At 49.0% G+C, this 17,847-nt stretch overlaps 1 protein-coding gene across 2 annotated transcripts; it reads left to right on the forward strand.

Annotated features, from left to right (window-relative positions):
• On the forward strand, window positions 1-17,836 carry DPF2 (double PHD fingers 2). Of its 2 annotated transcripts, XM_090129733.1 has the most exons (12): window positions 1-148; window positions 3,692-3,852; window positions 3,945-4,052; window positions 4,965-5,128; window positions 5,869-5,961; window positions 6,219-6,297; window positions 8,416-8,457; window positions 12,289-12,426; window positions 13,577-13,705; window positions 14,535-14,647; window positions 15,375-15,456; window positions 16,755-17,836. In XM_090129733.1, the coding sequence occupies exons 1-12, from the start codon at window positions 78-80 to the stop codon at window positions 16,829-16,831; spliced, it is 1,257 nt and encodes a 418-aa protein (XP_089985859.1). In that variant the 5' UTR covers window positions 1-77; the 3' UTR covers window positions 16,832-17,836. The 2 variants fall into 2 exon arrangements, with proteins under 2 accessions (XP_089985859.1, XP_089985860.1); XM_090129734.1 differs by lacking the exon at window positions 8,416-8,457.
• The last annotated feature ends 11 nt before the right edge of the window (window positions 17,837-17,847 follow it).

Consider the following 17,847-nt stretch of genomic DNA (forward strand, 5'->3'; position numbering starts at 1 on the left):
GTGCGCTGAATTAAGGCGGGGCTGGGGGGGAAGGGCGCCGCCATTTTGCGCAGGCGCAACGCGGCCGTTCCCCGCGCATGCGCGCTGCGCAGCGCTCCGGAGGCGGCGGAGGCAAAATGGCGGCGGTGGTACAGAATGTGGTGAAGCTGTGAGTGAAAGCCCCCTCCCCCCTCCCTTCTGTCCCGTATCCCGCGGGAATAATGCGGTCCTGACCGGCTGTGGGGCTGCCCCGGGCTGGGGGTGTCCGTGTGGGGGGCGGTGGGGCCGTGAGGGCGGTTTGGGGCCGTGTGGTGCCCCCCCCACACGCAGTGCCAAAGGGGAAAGGCGCTGTGTGGGGCCCGTGGGGCGGGGGATCTCTCCCTGTAGGCCCTGTGGGGGCTCCTGTGGACCTTTAGGGCCCTGTAGGGGGAGCCGTGTAGGAGGAGGGATCTCTTCGTTGTGTCCTTGGGAGAGGGGAACCCACAGAGCTCCCCCCTGAAGGATCCCATTAAGATCCCTCTATAGGATCCCATTGAGATCCCTCCTACAGAAATCTATAGAGTCCTCCCTGTAGGATCCCATGGACATCTCCCTGTGGGAACCCATAGACATCCCTCCTATAGGAACCCATGGAGCTCCTCCCTATAGTATCCCATAGAGATCCCTCTTATAGGAATCTATCGAGCCCTCTCTATAGGATGCCATAGAGATCCCCCCTGTAGGAACCCATAGAGTTCCTCCCTATAGGATCCCATGGAGATCTCCCTGTGGGAACCCATAGAGATCCCCCCTGTAGAAACCCATAGAGATCCTCCATATAGGATCCCATAGAGATACCCCAATAGGATTCCATAGAGATCTCTCCTATAGGATCCCATAGAGATCCCCCCTGTAGGAACCCATAGAGTCCCCTCTATAGGATCCCATGGAGATCTTTCTGTGGGAACCCATAGAGCTTCCCCCTGTAGGAACATGTAGCATCCCCTCCTATAGGAACCCATAGAGATCCCCCCTGTAGGAACCCATAGAGCTTCCCCCTATAGAATCGCATAGAGATCCCTATAGGAACCCATGGGAGTACCCTATGTACTCCCATGGCATCCCCTATAGAGACCCAGAGCGGGTATCCTATACATCCTTGGGGGCCATAAGGTCTTCCACTATAGCAAAAAAGGATTTCTTCATCAGTGGGGCATTTCCTATAGGTTTCTGGGGGCTGCCCATAGGTTTCTGGTCACTGATTTTAGGTTTCAAGTTGTTAGCTGTAGATTTCTTGTGGTTCCCCATAGGTTTTTTTGTGATTATCCATAGGTTTTCATGGTTATCCATGGATTTCTGGTGGCTATCTGTAGGTTTTTCATGGTTATTCACAGATTTCTGGTGGCTATCCGTAGGTTTTTTTATGATTATCTATAGGTGTTCTATGATTATCCATAGGTTTCTCATGGTTATCTATAGTTTTTTCACAGTTATCCATAGCTTTGTGTAGTTTTCTGGTCATTATCCATAAGCTCCAGGTCACTTTCCATAGGATTCTGGTCACTGTCTGTAGGTTCCTGGTCTCTATCCATTGGATTTGGGTAATTATCCATAAGATTCAGGTATCTTTCTGTCAGTTTCGGGTCACTTTCCCCAGATTTTGACATTTTTATAGTTTTTTTGGCATCTCCTGTGCGATTTTTTGGCACCACCCTCCATCCACTGTGCGATCCCTGAAGAGGAAGAACTCCTTTTCCACACTTTTTTGCCCCAAATCAACAGCCAAATGGAGCACGCGAGACAGCGCCTCGACCTAATTACATGAGCAATTAAGCTGCAAATTAATCACACTCCCTTCATTGCAGGAACATATTTATTGATTTCTACACCGGCTTTTGAGGCTGGAGTTTGGGAAAGCTGCTGAGATGACGCTTTGGATCTCTCCCCTGGGGCAAAAAACATCAAGATTTGGTTCTCTTTATTATTTTTTTAAGCCCATCCTCATCTTTTGGATACAAGATCACAGTATTGCATCAAATCCCTCTTTATTTCTCCCCTGCCAACAGCAGCGATCGGAGCAGGACAGCCATCCCCAAACAGTTGTTCGGGGTCTTTTTTGCTTTAAACACCATTTTATGGAACATTTCACCAAAAAGGCCGAGTTTCCCACCGAATCTCTGTGATCTGGCAGGGAATCCTCTGGATGTGGCTTACTTTTTGGGGCGCTCGTTGAGTTTTTGAGTGATTTAGGAGGAAATTGATTCTTCTCTCCCAGTTCTGATTTCTGCCTCCAGAACGCGACCTTTGGGCTCCCTCTGCAGTCAGCAGTGAGGGAAAAAAAAGGAGATTTTGGAGCTTAAATGCTACATTTTGGGCTCAAACAGCGTGAAATCAAGCATGGCAATCCTCCTTTGCATTTAACGAAGGTGTTGAGCACTATTTCCTTTTTTTCAGGAATAAACCAACAACCAGATGATTTCGCCCCATTTCCAAAGCCTGCCTTTCCCTCTGCTTCCCATACCACCAGCATCCTTTGATTAATTATTCCCCTTTGTAATTAGCCGTCTCCTCGTGCTCCGTGCAGTTCTTCCAGCCGGTGTTTAACCACAATCAATACCCATCCATCAAACAGAATTGCTGATGTATTTCTGCCCTTCCGCCTCTTCTGCGGCGTCAGCAAGCAGAGAACTCTGTTTCCAGCAGCCAAACTCAGCTCTTCCTTCTCATCACCACGATGGAACAATCCCAATTAACGTAATTATAGCTCAAAATGGCCAAAAACGCAGTAGGTCGCGTGTTTGTGAGCTGGATTTTCTGTCTCCCCTCAAGATTTCTCCATCAAAGCTCTTTCCAACACCCAAAATGTCCAAAAATTTGCATTTTTGTACTTGAATTTTCCTTCTCCCTTCAAGATTTCTCCATTAAAGCTCTTCCCAACACCCCAGAACACCCAAAGATTGGTAGGTTACATTGTTGGCAGCCTGGATTTTCTCTCTCCTCACAAAATTTCTCCATCAAAGCCCTTTCCAACACCCAAAGTGACCAAAAGTTTGGTAGATTGTGTGGTTTTTTACTTGTATTTTCCTTTTCTCTTCAAGATTTCTCCATCAGAGCTCTTTCCATCACCCCAAAACATCTCAAAATATGATGGATCTTATGTTTTGCTACCTGAGTTTTCTTTCTTCTCGAAGGGTTTATCTATCAAAGCTCTTTTCAACACCCCAAAACGTCCCAGAATTGGTAGGTTGTATTGTTGGCAGCCTGGATTTTCTCTCTCCCTACAAAATTTCTCCATCAGAACTCTTCCCAACGCCCAAAATGTCCAAAAATTTGGTAGATCGTGTGTTTGTTACTTGGATTTTCTCTCTCCCTACAAAATTTCTCCATCAGAACTCTTGCCAACACCCAAAATCTCCAAAAATTGTTAGGTCGTATTGTTGGCGACCTGGATTTTCTCTCTCCCTACAAAATTCCCCCATCAGAGCTCTTTCCATCACCCAAAACACCCCGAAATTGATAGGTTATATTGTCAGCAACCAGGATTTTCTCTCTCCCTACAAAATCCCTCCATCAGAGCTCTTTCCATCACCCAAAGCATCCAAAAATCGCTAGGTCACTTCGATAGCAAACCAGATTTTCCTTCTCCCTCCCAAACTCCTCAGGGAATTTATACGTAAACCAACCACCCTGGCTTTTTTTTCACCCCCTCCCATTGACCTCCTCCTCCCCCCAGCCTCGGTGAGCAGTACTACAGGGATGCCATGGAGCAGTGCCACAACTACAACGCCCGGCTCTGCGCTGAGCGCAGCGTCCGCCTGCCCTTCCTGGATTCACAGACCGGCGTGGCTCAGAGCAACTGCTACATCTGGATGGAGAAGAGGCACCGTGGTCCAGGTGGGGTTGGGTTGCTCCCCACCCACACAACAGGTCGCTGCGTGCTGTTGGATTGGATGATCTCAATTATTATTATTTTTTTCCCAAAAAAGGTTTAGCAGCAGGGCAGCTTTATTCCTATCCTGCGCGCCGCTGGAGGAAAAAACGCCGTGCTCATCCTCCAGAGGACCCGAGGCTCTCCTTCCCTTCCATCAAACCAGGTGAGTCCTTCCTGTTGTTGCTTTCCGGCTCTTCTTGTGGCTCTGATTGTTGTCAGAGGGCCACATACCTTCCAGTACATTCATCTTTCAGGACCCTTCCAACCCATTCTATGGTTCGTTGATCTTTCAGGACCCTTCCAACCCATTCTGCGATTCATTGATCTTTAAGGACTCTTCCTACCCAACCCACTCTATGGTCTTTAAGGACCCTTCCAGCTCACTCCAACCATTCTGTGGTTCTGTGATCTTTCAGGACCCTTCCAACCCATTCTATGGTTCGTTGATCTTTCAGGACCCTTCCAACCCATTCTACGATTCATTGATCTTTAAGGACCCTTCCAACCCAACTCATTCTGCGGTCTTTAAGGTCCCTTCCAACCCAACCCAACTAATTCTATAACCTTTAAGGACCCTTCTAACCAATTCAGTACTCTGTAAGGACCCTTTCAACCCAACACAACCAGTTCTGCGACCTGTAAGGACCCTTCCAACAAGTTCTGTGACCTTTAAGGACCCTTCCAACTCAACCCAACTCACTCTTTAACCTTTAAGGACCCTTCTAACCAATTCTGTGGTCTGTCAATACCCTTCCAACCTGACACAACCCATTCTGTGACCTGTTAGGACCCTCCCAACTCATCCCAGCTCATTCTATGATCTTTAAGGACCCTTCTAACCAATTCTATGACCTTTAAAGTCCCTTCCGACTCATCCCAGCTCATTCTATAACCTTTAAGGACCCTTCTGACCAATTCTATGACCTTTAAGTATCCTTCTAACCAATTCTGTGACCTTTAAGGTCCCTTCCGACTCAACCCAACTCATTCTATGACCCTTAAGGACCCTCCTAATCAATTCTGTGACCTGTAAGGACCCTTCCAACCCATCCCCTCCTCTCTCTTCCTCCTGCAGACACCGACCAGACCCTGAAGAAGGAAGGGCTGATCTCACAGGACGGCAGCAGCCTGGAGGCTCTGCTCAGGACAGACCCCCTGGAGAAGCGTTCCCTCCCAGACCCCCGCATGGACGACGACAGCCTGGGCGAGTTCCCCGTCACCAACAGCCGTGCACGGAAGGTACAGACCACCCCCAAACCTCTCCAGATGAATTTTGGGGGGCAGAGGATGCTGTCACCCTCCCAGGGTGCCCCCAGCTATAGCAGTGCCACCCATCCTCCTCAAAACCCCAGGAAACCCCCCCCCAAATTCCTAATAAAGCACTTTCTCTCCCCAAAATTCCACAAACTGTTCCCACAGTTTGGTTTTTCATCACTTTTTATTTCTCCTCCCATCCCTCACTGCTGTTCAGCCTCCTGGATACAAACAAACCTCATCAAAGGAACTCTGTTTGTTCCTAATTGCGCCCAGAGTTTGATTTGCTTTTCCTTCGGGGCCAATTTCCTGCAAAATGAGGTTTTTAGCAGCTTGAAAACCACGCTCTTTCCAGGCACGCCGTCTTCATCCATCGGTCTGGAACAGAAAGAGGTTTTGAAAGAAAAAATAGGAAGGCAGAAAGGGAACTGAGGCTGAAAAATAGGCAAATAATGAACCATTGGTTTATTTTGCTCTGACGAAAAGCCTTTCATTTTACTCTTTAAGTTTTGCTTTCACCTTTTTGCATCTACGCTCCTCAAAGAGTTGAATTCCTCACTGACAAGATGAACATCAAACCCATCATTCCCCCCCACAAATACCAGAGGTTTCATAGTTTCCCCCTGCAGCTGTGTGGATTACCCAAATCATCATCAAATCGCCCCGAATTCCCTTTTATTGGGGGGTGTTTTCTGTTGTAACCCCCTCTTTCTCTTCCCCCCCAGCGCATCCTGGAGCCAGACGATTTCCTGGATGATTTGGATGATGAGGACTATGAGGAGGACACACCGAAACGGAGGGGGAAGGGGAAAGCAAAGGTGAGAACCCCAGCACCATTTTAACTCTAAATCCCCCCAAATCAGGCAAATTTCTACCCCAAAAAACACCATTTTCAGTGCTGGAGAGATCCCACCTGGATCCGTTCCATCCCGAAGCAGTCATTGCAGGCTCTCCCCACCCAGTGGCACTGTGGGATCATTCCTCCCTATCTCCAACCTTTGAAGATTGGCTTTCCCTTCGAATTTTCCTTTTTTTTCCTTATTTTTTTTCTCCTTCCCCCCATCCCCAAACCCAGGGCAAAGGCGTCGGAGGCGCACGCAAGAAACTGGACGCAGCCATTTTGGAGGACAGGGACAAACCCTACGCGTGCGACAGTGAGTAGCCCAACCTCTGCCACGGCCTTTCGGGGCAGGTGATGCTGTGGGGTGGCATTGATTCTTCATTTTTAAGCCTGAAAGGGGACATTTGCACGTATGGTGGAGGGAGGGACCTCTCTCTCCAGGTCCTCTTGACCCCAACCTCAGCTCTGCTTTCTTTGTTAAGGACTTTTAATGGGTTTCCAGCTGCAAAAATGCAGCTCGGGAAGCTATTTGAGGAGCGTAGATGTGGCTATAAAAGCCACGAAAAGGCCACCAAAATGGTCACAAAATGGGCCACAAAAAATGGACCGCAAAAGACCACAGGAAGGGCCACCAGAAGGGTCGTGAAGGGGCACAAAAATGGGCCCAAAAAGGGGCACAGAAGGACCACAGAGAGCCTCCAAAGGGACCACGAGGGCCACCAAAGTGGCCACCAAATGAACACAAAAGGCCACAGAAAGGGCCACCAGAAGGGTCACGAAAGGGCACAAAAAGGGGCACAAAAGGACTACAAAGAGCCTCGAAAAGGCACAGAAGGACCAGGAGGGCCACCAAAATGGGCCACAGAAGGGTCACAGAGAGCCCAAAAATGGCCACCAAAGTGCTACAGAGGCCCAATAAAGGGCCAGAAAAGGGCCACAGACATCCAAAAAGGCCACAGAGGGCCCACAAATGGCCATGAAGGGCCAAAAAGGGCCACAAAAAGGCTGCAGAGGCCCAATAAAGGGCCACAAAGTGCCCCACGAATGGCCACCAAAGGCCTCAAAATGGCCTCCAAAGGGCCACAAAGAGTCATAAAATAGCCACAAAAGCCACAAAATGGCCCCCAAAGGCACACTTATGGGCCACAAGGGGTCTCAAAATGGCCACCAGAGGGCCACAGAGGCCCCAAAATGGCCACAGAGGACCCAGAATAGCCAACAAAGACCCAATAGAGGGCCACAAAGGCCCCAAAAATGGCCTCCAAAGGCACATTGGAGGGCCACAAAGGGTCACAAAAGGGCCACAAAGGCCCCAAAATGACCACAGAAGGTCACAAAAGGGCTGCAGAGGGCCACGAAGGTCCCAAAATGGCCATGAAAGGCCTAAAAATGGCCCCCAAAGGGTCACAAAAGGGCCACAAAAGCCCCAAAATGGCCACCAAAGGGTCACAAAGGTCCGAAAATGGCCACAAAGGACCAAAAATGGTCCCTGAAGGGTCACTGAGGGTCACAAAATGGCCCCCAAAGGCCCCAAAAGTGGCCAACGAAGACCCAATAATGGGCCACAAAGGGTCACAAAATGGCCCCCAAAGGCACAACAGAGGGCCACAAAAGCCCCAAAATGGCCACCAAAGGGTCATGAAGGTCCGAAAATGGCCACAAGGGCTCCAAAATGGCCCCTGAAGGGTCACTGAGGGTCACCAAATGGCCCCCAAAGGCCCCAAAAATGGCCAATGAAGACCCAGTAAAAGGCCACAAAGGGTCACAAAATGGTTGCCCAAGACCCCAAAATGGCCACCAAAGGCACAACAAAGGGCCACAAAAGCCCCAAAACGACCACCAAAGGCACAACAAAGGGCCACAAAAGCCCCGAAGTGGCCACCAAAGGGTCACAAAGGTCCAAAAATGGCCACAAAGGCCCCAAAATGGCCCCCAAGAGCCCCAAAAATGGCCAACAGAGACCCAATAGAGGGCCACAAAGGGTCACAAAATGGTTGCCCAAGACCCCAGAATGGCCACAGAGGGTCACAAAAGGGCCACCAAGGCCCCAAAACGACCCCCAAATGCACAGCAAAGGGCCACAAAAGCCCTGAAATGGCCACCAAAGAGTCACAAAGGTCCAAAAATGGCCCCTGAAGGGTCACCGAGGGTCACAAAATGGCCCCCAAAGGCCCCAGAAATGGCCAGCAAAGACCCAATAAAAGGCCACAAAGGATCACAAAATAGTTGCCCAAGACCCCAGAATGGCCACAAAGGGTCACAAAAGGGCCACAAAAGCCCCGAAATGGCCACCAAAGAGTCACAAAGGTCCGAAAAGGGCCCGAAAACGGCTGCCCAAAAACGGCCCCCACAGGGCCCCCCCCTCTGTCCGTCCCGCTGTCCGTCCCGCTGTCCGTCCCGCTGCTCTCACCTCTCTCTTTCTGTGTTTCAGACAGTTACAAACAAAAGCATTCCCTGAAACCTCCCGACCGAGGTACGGCCGGGGGGGGGCAGGGGGGGCCGGGGGGGTGGGGGTCCGCGCTGCGTCCCACCATCCATCGTGTGCCCCATCCCTGCCTGAGCCTTTATCTGGACAGAAACACACAACAATTTGCTTTTTTTCATCATTATTTATGGGTTTGTGCCTTTTTTGTAATGATTTTTTTTAATTTTTTTTTTATTATTAATTCATTTTCCTTATTTGTTATTAACAGCTTTATTTTTAATAGGCTTTGTGCCCCCATCCCATGGCTGAGCCTTTATGTGGACAAAAGCACACAAAAATTTGGGGTTTTTTTACTCATTATTTATGGATTTGTGCCTTTTTTTAATGATTTTTTAAAATTATTATTAATTAATTTTATTTATTTGATGCTAATAGCTTTATTTTTAATAGGCTTTGTGCAGCCAACCCATGGCTGAGCCTTTAATGTGGAGCAGAACACACAAATTTGGGGTTTTTTACTCATTATTTATGGATTTGTACCTTTTTTGTAATGATTTTTTTTATCTTTTTATTATTATTATTAATTCATTTTACTTATTTGTTATTAACAGCTTTATTTTTAATAGGCTTTGTGCAGCCAACCCATGGCTGAGCCTTTAATGTGGAGCAAAACACACAAATGTGGGGTTTTTTTTAATCTTTATTTCTGGATTTGTGCCTTTTTTACGGTGGTATTTTTAAAATTAATTTATTTTATTTATTTGCTGGTAATACTTTTATTTTTTATAGGCTTTTTTTTTTTTTTGGTGATCGTATTTTCTATGCTTTTTTTTTTTTTAATGGCTTTATTGTCGTGATGTGAACATTTTACTCTACCTTCACATTGTTTTCCTCTACTTTCACATCATTTTATGACATCCTTCATTTTACTGATGCCATTGGCTTTATTACCATCATTTATTTCTGTTGGCCATTCCTTATTTACCACTCATTCCTACTCACCACCACTCAGATATTGACCTCTGCACACTTACCATTACTTGCCTGCATCCCCCATTGTTTTTATTTATTTATCATTATTTCTTTCCATTTATCACCACTCACCATTTCCACGTCCCCCTCGATATTTTATACCCCATTATTTTGATATGATTTGCACTCATTCCCATTTACTGCACCTCATTTTCAGCATTCCGTGTTTCTACCTCTCGTTACACCATTAATTACTTATTATTTTGCATCACAGGTGCATTATTTACCATCAGCACACACCATAAACCCCCACACACCTGGTTTTGATTTATTGAGTGTTTTCCATTACTGACATTTTTGCTCTGTATTTTTCTTTCTGCCCACCCCACGCCCTGTATTTACACTGCACACGTTCACACCACAAATCCCCTGATGTTTTTATGGACCTCGTGCCCAATTTTTACATCTTCCACAATTCCTACATCCCACATTTTGGCCATTGTTTATCCTTACAATCCCCCTTTCCGTACCCACATGTATACACACACCCCATAAACCCCACACACCCCATAAATCCTACACACCCCATACAGCCATACAGCCCCACACACCCCATAAACCTCCATACACCCTACACAGCCCATACAGCCCCATACACCCCATAAACTTCCATACACCCCACACACCCCACACACCCCATACACCCCCACACATCCCGTACAGCCATACAACCCCACACACCCCATATACCCCACAAACCCTACACACCCCATACAGCCCCATACACCCCATACAGCCATACATCCCCACACACCCCATAAACCTCCATACACCCCAAACACCCCATGCATCCCCACACACCCCACACACCCCATACACCCCATACACCCCATACACCCTACACACCCCATAAGCCCCCATACACCCCACACATCCCATAGAGCCCCACACACCCCATATACCCCACAAACTCTACATACCTCATACAGTCCCACACACCCCATACACTCCATACAACCCCATACACCCCACACACCCCATATACCCCACAAACCCCCACACACTCCATACAGCCCCACACACCCGCACTTCTCTCCCCTTCCACCCCTCCATTCCTTTCCTATTTAATTTCTGCCCCCATTCCCTCCTATTTCCCCCCTATTTCTCAACCCCCCCCCCCATTTTTCTCCTCATTTTCCCTCAAAACCCTTCCATTATTTTTCGCTCTCTCTGCACTTTTCCCCCCTCCCCCCCAAATCCCCTCCGCGTGGCACCAGAATGGGAAAACAGACCCCCCATCCCCCCCTCCCCCCCCCCCCAAATCCCCTACAGTGCTGGGTGGGATCGCCTGCCCCGCTGCTCCTTTCATGCTGAGCCAAAGTACATCGCTCCCCCCCCCCCCCCCCCCCTAAGGAAAAACAACCCAAAAAAGGACATTTTGGGTTAAAAAAACAGCAAAAATAGGTCGGGGCCACGAGAAAACCCGCGGGTGAGCGGTGAATGTGCGCCATCACTGCTCCTCCTCCTCCTCCTCGCTGCTGGGGGAGGAAGGCTGAGTCGTGGCTGCGGGGGAGCTGCACCCCCAGGGGTTGTTTTGGGTGGAAAAAAGGTGGATTTGGGACAAACGACTCGGCCCCGCTGTTATAGGGTGTAATTATGGCCCCGGGTGGTGATTAATGGGGGGTTGGCTGCTCTGAGTGTTCGTCCAGAGGGAGGCACGGGGGTGGTGTGATCCCCCTTATTTTGGGGCAAAAAGAGGGGAAATCGGGCCAGGTTTGTGCGGTTGGGTTTGCTTTTCTTACGGGTGGAATGGGGAGAAGAAACAGGTGGGAGGGGGCAAAAAGAAGCAGGTGGAATGGGGAGGGGGGGGAAGTGAAATGGGGCAGAAATGGGGGACAAAAAAGATGCAGAATGGGGTAAAAAGAGGTGAAATGGGGCAAAAAAAGAGATGGAATGGGGCTAAAATCCAGCAGAACAGTGAAAGTGGGTGAAATGGGGCAAAAAGCAGGCAGAATGGGGTAATAACAGGAGGAATGGGGAAAGAAGAGGAGAATGGGGGGTAAACACAGGTGAAATGAGGCAAAAAGTAGGCAGAATGGGGTAAAAGCAGGCAGAATAGGGCAAAAAATAGGCAGAATGGGGTAACTACGGGTGACATAGGACCGAAAGCAGGTGGGACGGGGTAAAAAGAAGTGAAATAGGGCAAAAAAGGGGGAAATAAGGTGAAATGGGGTAAAAAAAAGGGTGAAATTGGGCAAAAAACAGGCAAAAGGTGGCAAAAAATAGTTGAAGTGGGATAGAAACAGGTGAAATGGGGCAGAAAAAAGGCAGGAAAGCAGGCAAAATGGGATAAAAGGGGGCAAAAGGCAGAAAGGCAGATGAAATGGGATAAAAACAGTTGAAATTGGGCAAAAAATACAGGTGAAAGGAGGCACCTGTTTTATATGGGTGGAACAGGGTGAAAACAGGCAAAATGGGGCAGAAAAAAAGGCAAAAAAGACAAAATGGGACAAAATGGGGGCAGAAGGCAAAAAAAAAAAAAACAGATGAAATACGGCAAAAAAAAACAGGCGCAATGGGACTAAAAACCAGAGAAATGGGGCAAAAAAGAAGCAAAAAAGACAAAATGGGACACAATAGGGCAAAAGGCAAAAAAAAATAGGCAAAATGGGGCTAAAAACCAGAGAAATGGGGCAGACAGGCCATATGGGACAAAAAAGGGGCAAAAGGCAGAAAAACCAGACGAAACGGGGTAAAAATGAGTGAAACAGGGCAAAAAAAAAACAGTCGAAATGGGGCTGAAATGCAGAGAAGTGGGGCAGAGAGCTGTTCCTGAGGTGGCCTGGGGTGGGTCGTGGTGCTGCTGGGTGCAGGCGGGCGCTCAGCCGGCCCCATTTCTGTCTGCAGTCTGTGGGAAGCGCTACAAGAACCGCCCGGGGCTGAGCTACCATTATGCACACTCACATCTGGCTGAGGAGGAGGGCGACGACAAGGACGACTCACAGCCCCCGACCCCCGTCTCACAGCGATCCGAGGAGCAGAAATGTACGGGGTGGGAGGGGGGGGTTGGTTGGAGATTTGAGGGTGGTTGATGGACGTTGGGGTTGGTTGGAGATTTGAGGGTGGTTGATGTGGTGGGGGTTGGGGATGTGTTGGGGTTGATGGACATTGGGGTTGGTTGAAGATTTGGGGGTGGTTCATGTGTTGGAGGTGGTTGATGGGGGTGGGTGATGTGTTGGGGTTGATGGACGTTGGGGTTGGTTGAAGATTTGGGGGTGGTTGACATGTTGGGGGTTGATGGACGTTGGGGTTGGTTGAAGATTTGGGGGTGGTTGATGTGTTGGGGGTGGTTGATTGGGGTGGGTGATGTGTTGGGGTTGATTGACGTTGGGGTTGGTTGACATTGGGGTTGATTGAAGATTTGGGGTTGGTTGATAGGTTGATTGATGGGTTGGTTGATGTGTTGGGGTTGATTGACGTGTTGGGTATGATTGACATTGGGGTTGGTTGAAGATTTGAGGTTGGTTGACAGGTTGGTTGATGGAGTTGGTTGAGATGTTGGGGTTGATTGACGTTGGAGTTGATTGACATTGGGGTTGATTGAAGATTTGGGTTGGTTGACAGGTTGGTTGATGTGTTGGTGTCGGTTGATGGGGTTGGTTGATGTGTTGGGTTTGATTGACATTGGGGTTGGTTGAAGATTTGAGATTGGTTGACAGGTTGGTTGATGGAGTTGGTTGAGGTGTTGGGGTTGATTGACATGTTGGGTGTGATTGGCGTTGGGGCTGATTGAAGATTTGGGATTTGATGTGTTGGCTGTGGTTGACGTTGGGGTTGATTGAGGATTTGGGGGTGGTTGAGGTGTTGGGTTTGGTTGTGGTTTTGGGGTTGAAGTTTGGGGATATTTTGACATTTCAGGGTTGGTTCAGCCATTGGGGTTGGTTGAAGTTTTGGGGTTGGTTGATGGGGTTGGTCGATGTGTTGGAGTTTGAAGTTTCGAGGTTGGTTGAGGACTTGGGGTTGCTTGAAATGGAAGGGTTGACCCAAACACCCCCCACACCACCCCGACCCCTTTCAAGCAACACCCCAAAGCTTTGGCGTTGCCACACGAGGACATCCAAAAGCATTTCCCACCTCCCCCCTCCCACATTTTCTACCAAATTAAGCTTTTTCCCACTGTTTTTCCTCCCTCCAGCCAAGAAGGGCCCCGATGGGTTGGCACTGCCCAACAATTACTGCGACTTCTGCCTGGGGGACTCCAAAATCAACAAGAAGACGGGGCAGCCCGAGGAATTGGTCTCGTGCTCCGACTGCGGCCGATCGGGTGAGCAGTGTGGCTCTTCCAACACGGTATCCACGTGGAGAAGGGTCTTCCCTGTGGGGATTTGTGTCCCTGGGCAGCTCCAGATCTTTTCCATTGTGATTTTCTTCTCAAAAATGGGTCTTTCCTGGAGGAATGCTCATCCATGGGCATCTCCAGACCTCTTCTACCATGTTTATCCCTTTGAAATGTGTCTTCCCCATTGGGATTCTCATCCATGGACAACTCCAAATCCTTTTTTTCATGATTTTCTTCTCAAAAATGGGTCATTTTTGATGGAATTTGTGTCCATGGGCATCTCCAGACCTTTCCCAACAAGGTTCTCCTCTTGGGAAATGTCTTCCCCATTGGGATTCTCATCCATAGACATCTCCAGACCTTTCCCAACAAGGTTCTCCCTTTGGGAAATGTCTTTCCCATCAGGATTCTCATCCATAGACATCTCCAGACCTTTCCTACCATGGTTATCCATTTGAGAAGTGTCTTCCCCATCGGGATTCTCATCCACGGACATCTCCAGACCTTTCCCAACAAGGTTCTCCCTTTGGGAAATGTCTTCCCCATCGGGATTCTCATCCATAGACATCTCCAAATCTTTTCCATTGTGATTTTCTTCTCAAAAATGGGTCTTTCCTGGAGGAATGCTCATCCATGGGCATCTCCAGACCTTTCCTACCATGGTTATCCACTTGAGAAGTGTCTTCCCCATCGGGATTCTCATCCATAAACATCTCCAGCCCTTTCCCACCGTGGTTCCCCATGTGGACACGGCTCATCTCCTGTGGGCTTGGTGTCTGTGTGTCCCCTCACGCCGCTGTCCCCCTCCCCACAGGACACCCCTCGTGCCTGCAGTTTACCCCGGTGATGATGGCAGCTGTGAAGACGTACCGCTGGCAGTGCATCGAGTGCAAGTGCTGCAACATCTGCGGCACCTCCGAGAACGATGTGAGAGGCCCCGGGGGCAGTGGGGGGCACCAGGAACCCGTGGGGACAATCCCGAGGGGGTGGGGGGGACATTGGGGTCATTGGGAGCGCGTGGGGACAATGCCATGGGAGTGGTGGGGGACGTTGAGAACATGTGGGGATGACACCGTGGGGGTGGGAGGGAGGTTGGGGACACTGGGAGTGTGTGGGGACGGCCCTGTGGGGGTGGTGGGGGATGTTGGGAACATGTGGGGATGACACCAAGGGGCACTGGGGACACTGGGATTGTGTGGGGACAAAGCTATGGGGATTGGGGGCGACATTTGGGACAGCCTCATGCGGATGGTTGGGGGACATTGTACCCCATTGTTCCCCCAATCCCTCCATTATTTCCTCAAATCCCCCATTATTTCCCCCAATTCCCCCATTATTCCCTGAAATCCCTCATTATTCCCCCAGTTCCCCCATTGTTTCCCCAAATCCCCCATTATTCCCCGAAATCCCCCATTATTTCCCCCAGTTCCCCCATTATTTCCCCTAAAGTCCCCATTATTCCCCCAAATTCCCCATTATTTCCCCAACTCCCCCATTATTCCCCCAAATTCCACATCATCCCCCAACTCCCCCATTATTTCCCCACATTCCCCATTATTCTCCCAAATCCCCCATTATTCCCCCAATTCCCCCATTATTTTCCCCATTGTTTCCGTTATTTTACCAATTTCTCCCTTTTTCCCCCCATTTTCAGGACCAGTTGCTCTTCTGTGACGACTGTGACCGCGGTTACCACATGTACTGCCTCACACCCCCCATGTCGGAGCCCCCTGAGGGTGAGTGCCTCCAAAAATGAGTCCAAAAAGGGCAAATTTGGTTAAAGAAACCCAACCATCCACTGCTAGCCTTTCATCACCTTCTTTTTTTGGGGGAGATTTTGGGATTTTGAACAATCTGCTCAAAACTGATGGAGTCGATCGTGGCAGCGTTCCCCAATTGTCCCTTTTCTGCTCCACCAGAGTGCCAAAAAATCACATTTTTGCCCCAAAATCATCATTAATTTCCCTCATCTGCTAAAATTTATCATTTTTACTTTGCCGGGCCTTAAAATGGACCAAATTTTGGTCAATTTTGCTCAATTTTGGGGTGATTCTTCTTCCTCCTCTTTGTCTTCCTTCAGGCTGACTCACCATGGAAAAAACCCTTAACGAGGGCAGTTAATTAACAGCCTGGCATTAATGACCCAGCTCGAAGGTTAACGAGGAGGAAGGGGGGGGGTTTGTAGGGTCACCACTCAGCGACCCCAAACTCCACTTTCAAAATTAAATTAAATTGACCCCCGTTAACGAAGGTGATGAAACAGCAACCTCCAAAAAAACCCAAATCCACCCCAAAACCCCAAATCTCCCCCCAAAAAAACAAATACGCCCCCCAAAAAACCCAAATCCCCATTTTCCCCCCCAAATCCCCATTTCCCTCCCCACAAAATCCCCACTCCCCCCCCAAAAAGAACCCAGAATCCCCCTTTTTCCCCCAAAAAAGATCCAAATCCTCCCCCAGAACCCCCCAAATCCCCATTTTTCCCCCCAAAAGACCCCAAATCCCCCCCCAAAAAAACCCAAATCCCCATTTTCCCCCCAAACCTCCCCCCCAAAATCCCCATTTTTCCCTCCAAACCTGAAAATCTTCCCCAGAAACCCCCCCCGAATCCTCCCCCAAAATCTCCCAAATCCCAATTTTTACCCCCCAAAACCCCAAATCCCCCCCAAACCCCTCAAATTCCCCATCCCCCCCCCAAATGTCCATTTTCAACCCCAAGTCCCTCCCAATTCCCCTTAAAATCCCCATTCCCCCCCAAAGCCTCAAAATTCCCCCCCAAAAAACCAAATCCCCCCTGAAACCCCCCAAATCCCCCCCCAAAACCCTCGAAATCCCCCCAAAACCCCTCAAAATCCCCATTTTTCCCCCCAGATCCCCCCCAGAATCCCCATTTCCCCCCCCAAAAAAAAAACCCATATCCCCATTTTATCCCCCCCAAAATTTCCCCCCAGAAATCCCCCAAATCCCCCCCAAACCCCCCCAAATCCTCATTTCCCTCCCAAAAACCCAAAATCCCCTTTTTTTCCCCCAAAAGGGAGCTGGAGCTGCCACCTGTGTCTGGACCTGCTGAAGGAGAAAGCCTCCATCTACCAGAACCAGAACAACTCCTGATGCCCCCCCCCGCCCCCCCACGGTCATTTTTCATTAATTTTACCGTTTCCCCCATAATTTTGGGTCACTTTGGGCTTTTTTTTGGTGCTTTTTTTTTTGTTGTTGTTCATTTTCACCGTTCTTTTATTCCCATTTTTTCCACCCAAAACGTGGCTGCCTCCCCCCCCCCCCCCCCAAACACAAAACCCCCCACTCCAAAAAACACCAAAAAAAAACAAAAAAAAAACCCCAAATCTCCCCATTTTTCACCTTTTCTCCAAAAATTCAGCGCCGTTTTGGGGCAATTTTCTCCGCTTTTGGTTAAAATTTCTCGGGGTGAGGTTTAATTTTATATATATCTCTATTTTTTGGGTTTATTTTGTCCATTTTCGCCTGTTTTCTCCCCGTGGAATCGCCCCCCCACCCCCCCCAACCCCGCCCAAACGAGGCCTTACACCCCAAAATCCCCCCCCCAAAAAAATGGGGTGAAAAACCACAATTTTGGGGTCTCCCCTCCCCTTCTTTCGGACACCTCAAAATGGGGCAAAACCTCACAATTTTGGGGTTCCTTCAGCTGCCACAAAATAGGACAAAACCTCACGATTTTGGGGTCCCCCCTCCCCGTCCTTCAAACACCACAAAATGGGGCGAAACCCCTCAATTTTGGGGTTCCTCCAACCACCTCAAAATGGGGCGAAACTTCACAATTTTGGGGTCCCCCACCCACCCCCCCTTCAGACACCCTAAAATGAGGCAAAACCTCACAGTTTTGGGGTCCCCCCTCCACTCTCCTTTAGACAGCTCAAAATGGGGCAAAATCCCTCAATTTTGGGGTCCCCCCAACCATCACAAAATGGGGCAAAACCTCACAATTTTGGGGTCTCCTTCCTCCCCCCCCCCCCAAAGATCCCATTGACAAAATGTGCCTCTTTTTACTTAAAACCAACTTTAAAACCTACCTCCACTCCCCCCCCCCAAAAAAAAAAACCCAAAACTGACCAAAACAACCCCAAAATTCACCCAAAAGCTCCGAATTG

This window comes from Phasianus colchicus, chromosome 37, assembly GCF_987193195.1.
Source record: "Phasianus colchicus chromosome 37, bPhaCol1.hap1.1, whole genome shotgun sequence".
Classification (NCBI taxonomy): domain Eukaryota; kingdom Metazoa; phylum Chordata; class Aves; order Galliformes; family Phasianidae; genus Phasianus; species Phasianus colchicus.

Bases quoted from the DNA above. Each gene is read 5' to 3' on its own strand.
- DPF2 (XM_090129733.1), top strand. From the start codon at position 78: ATGCGCGCTGCGCAGCGCTCCGGAGGCGGCGGAGGCAAAATGGCGGCG. The intron at 5,962-6,218 runs GTGAGAACCCCA...CCCCAAACCCAG, and splicing joins GGGGGAAGGGGAAAGCAAAG to GGCAAAGGCGTCGGAGGCGC. The intron at 15,457-16,754 runs GTGAGTGCCTCC...TTCCCCCAAAAG, and splicing joins CATGTCGGAGCCCCCTGAGG to GGAGCTGGAGCTGCCACCTG.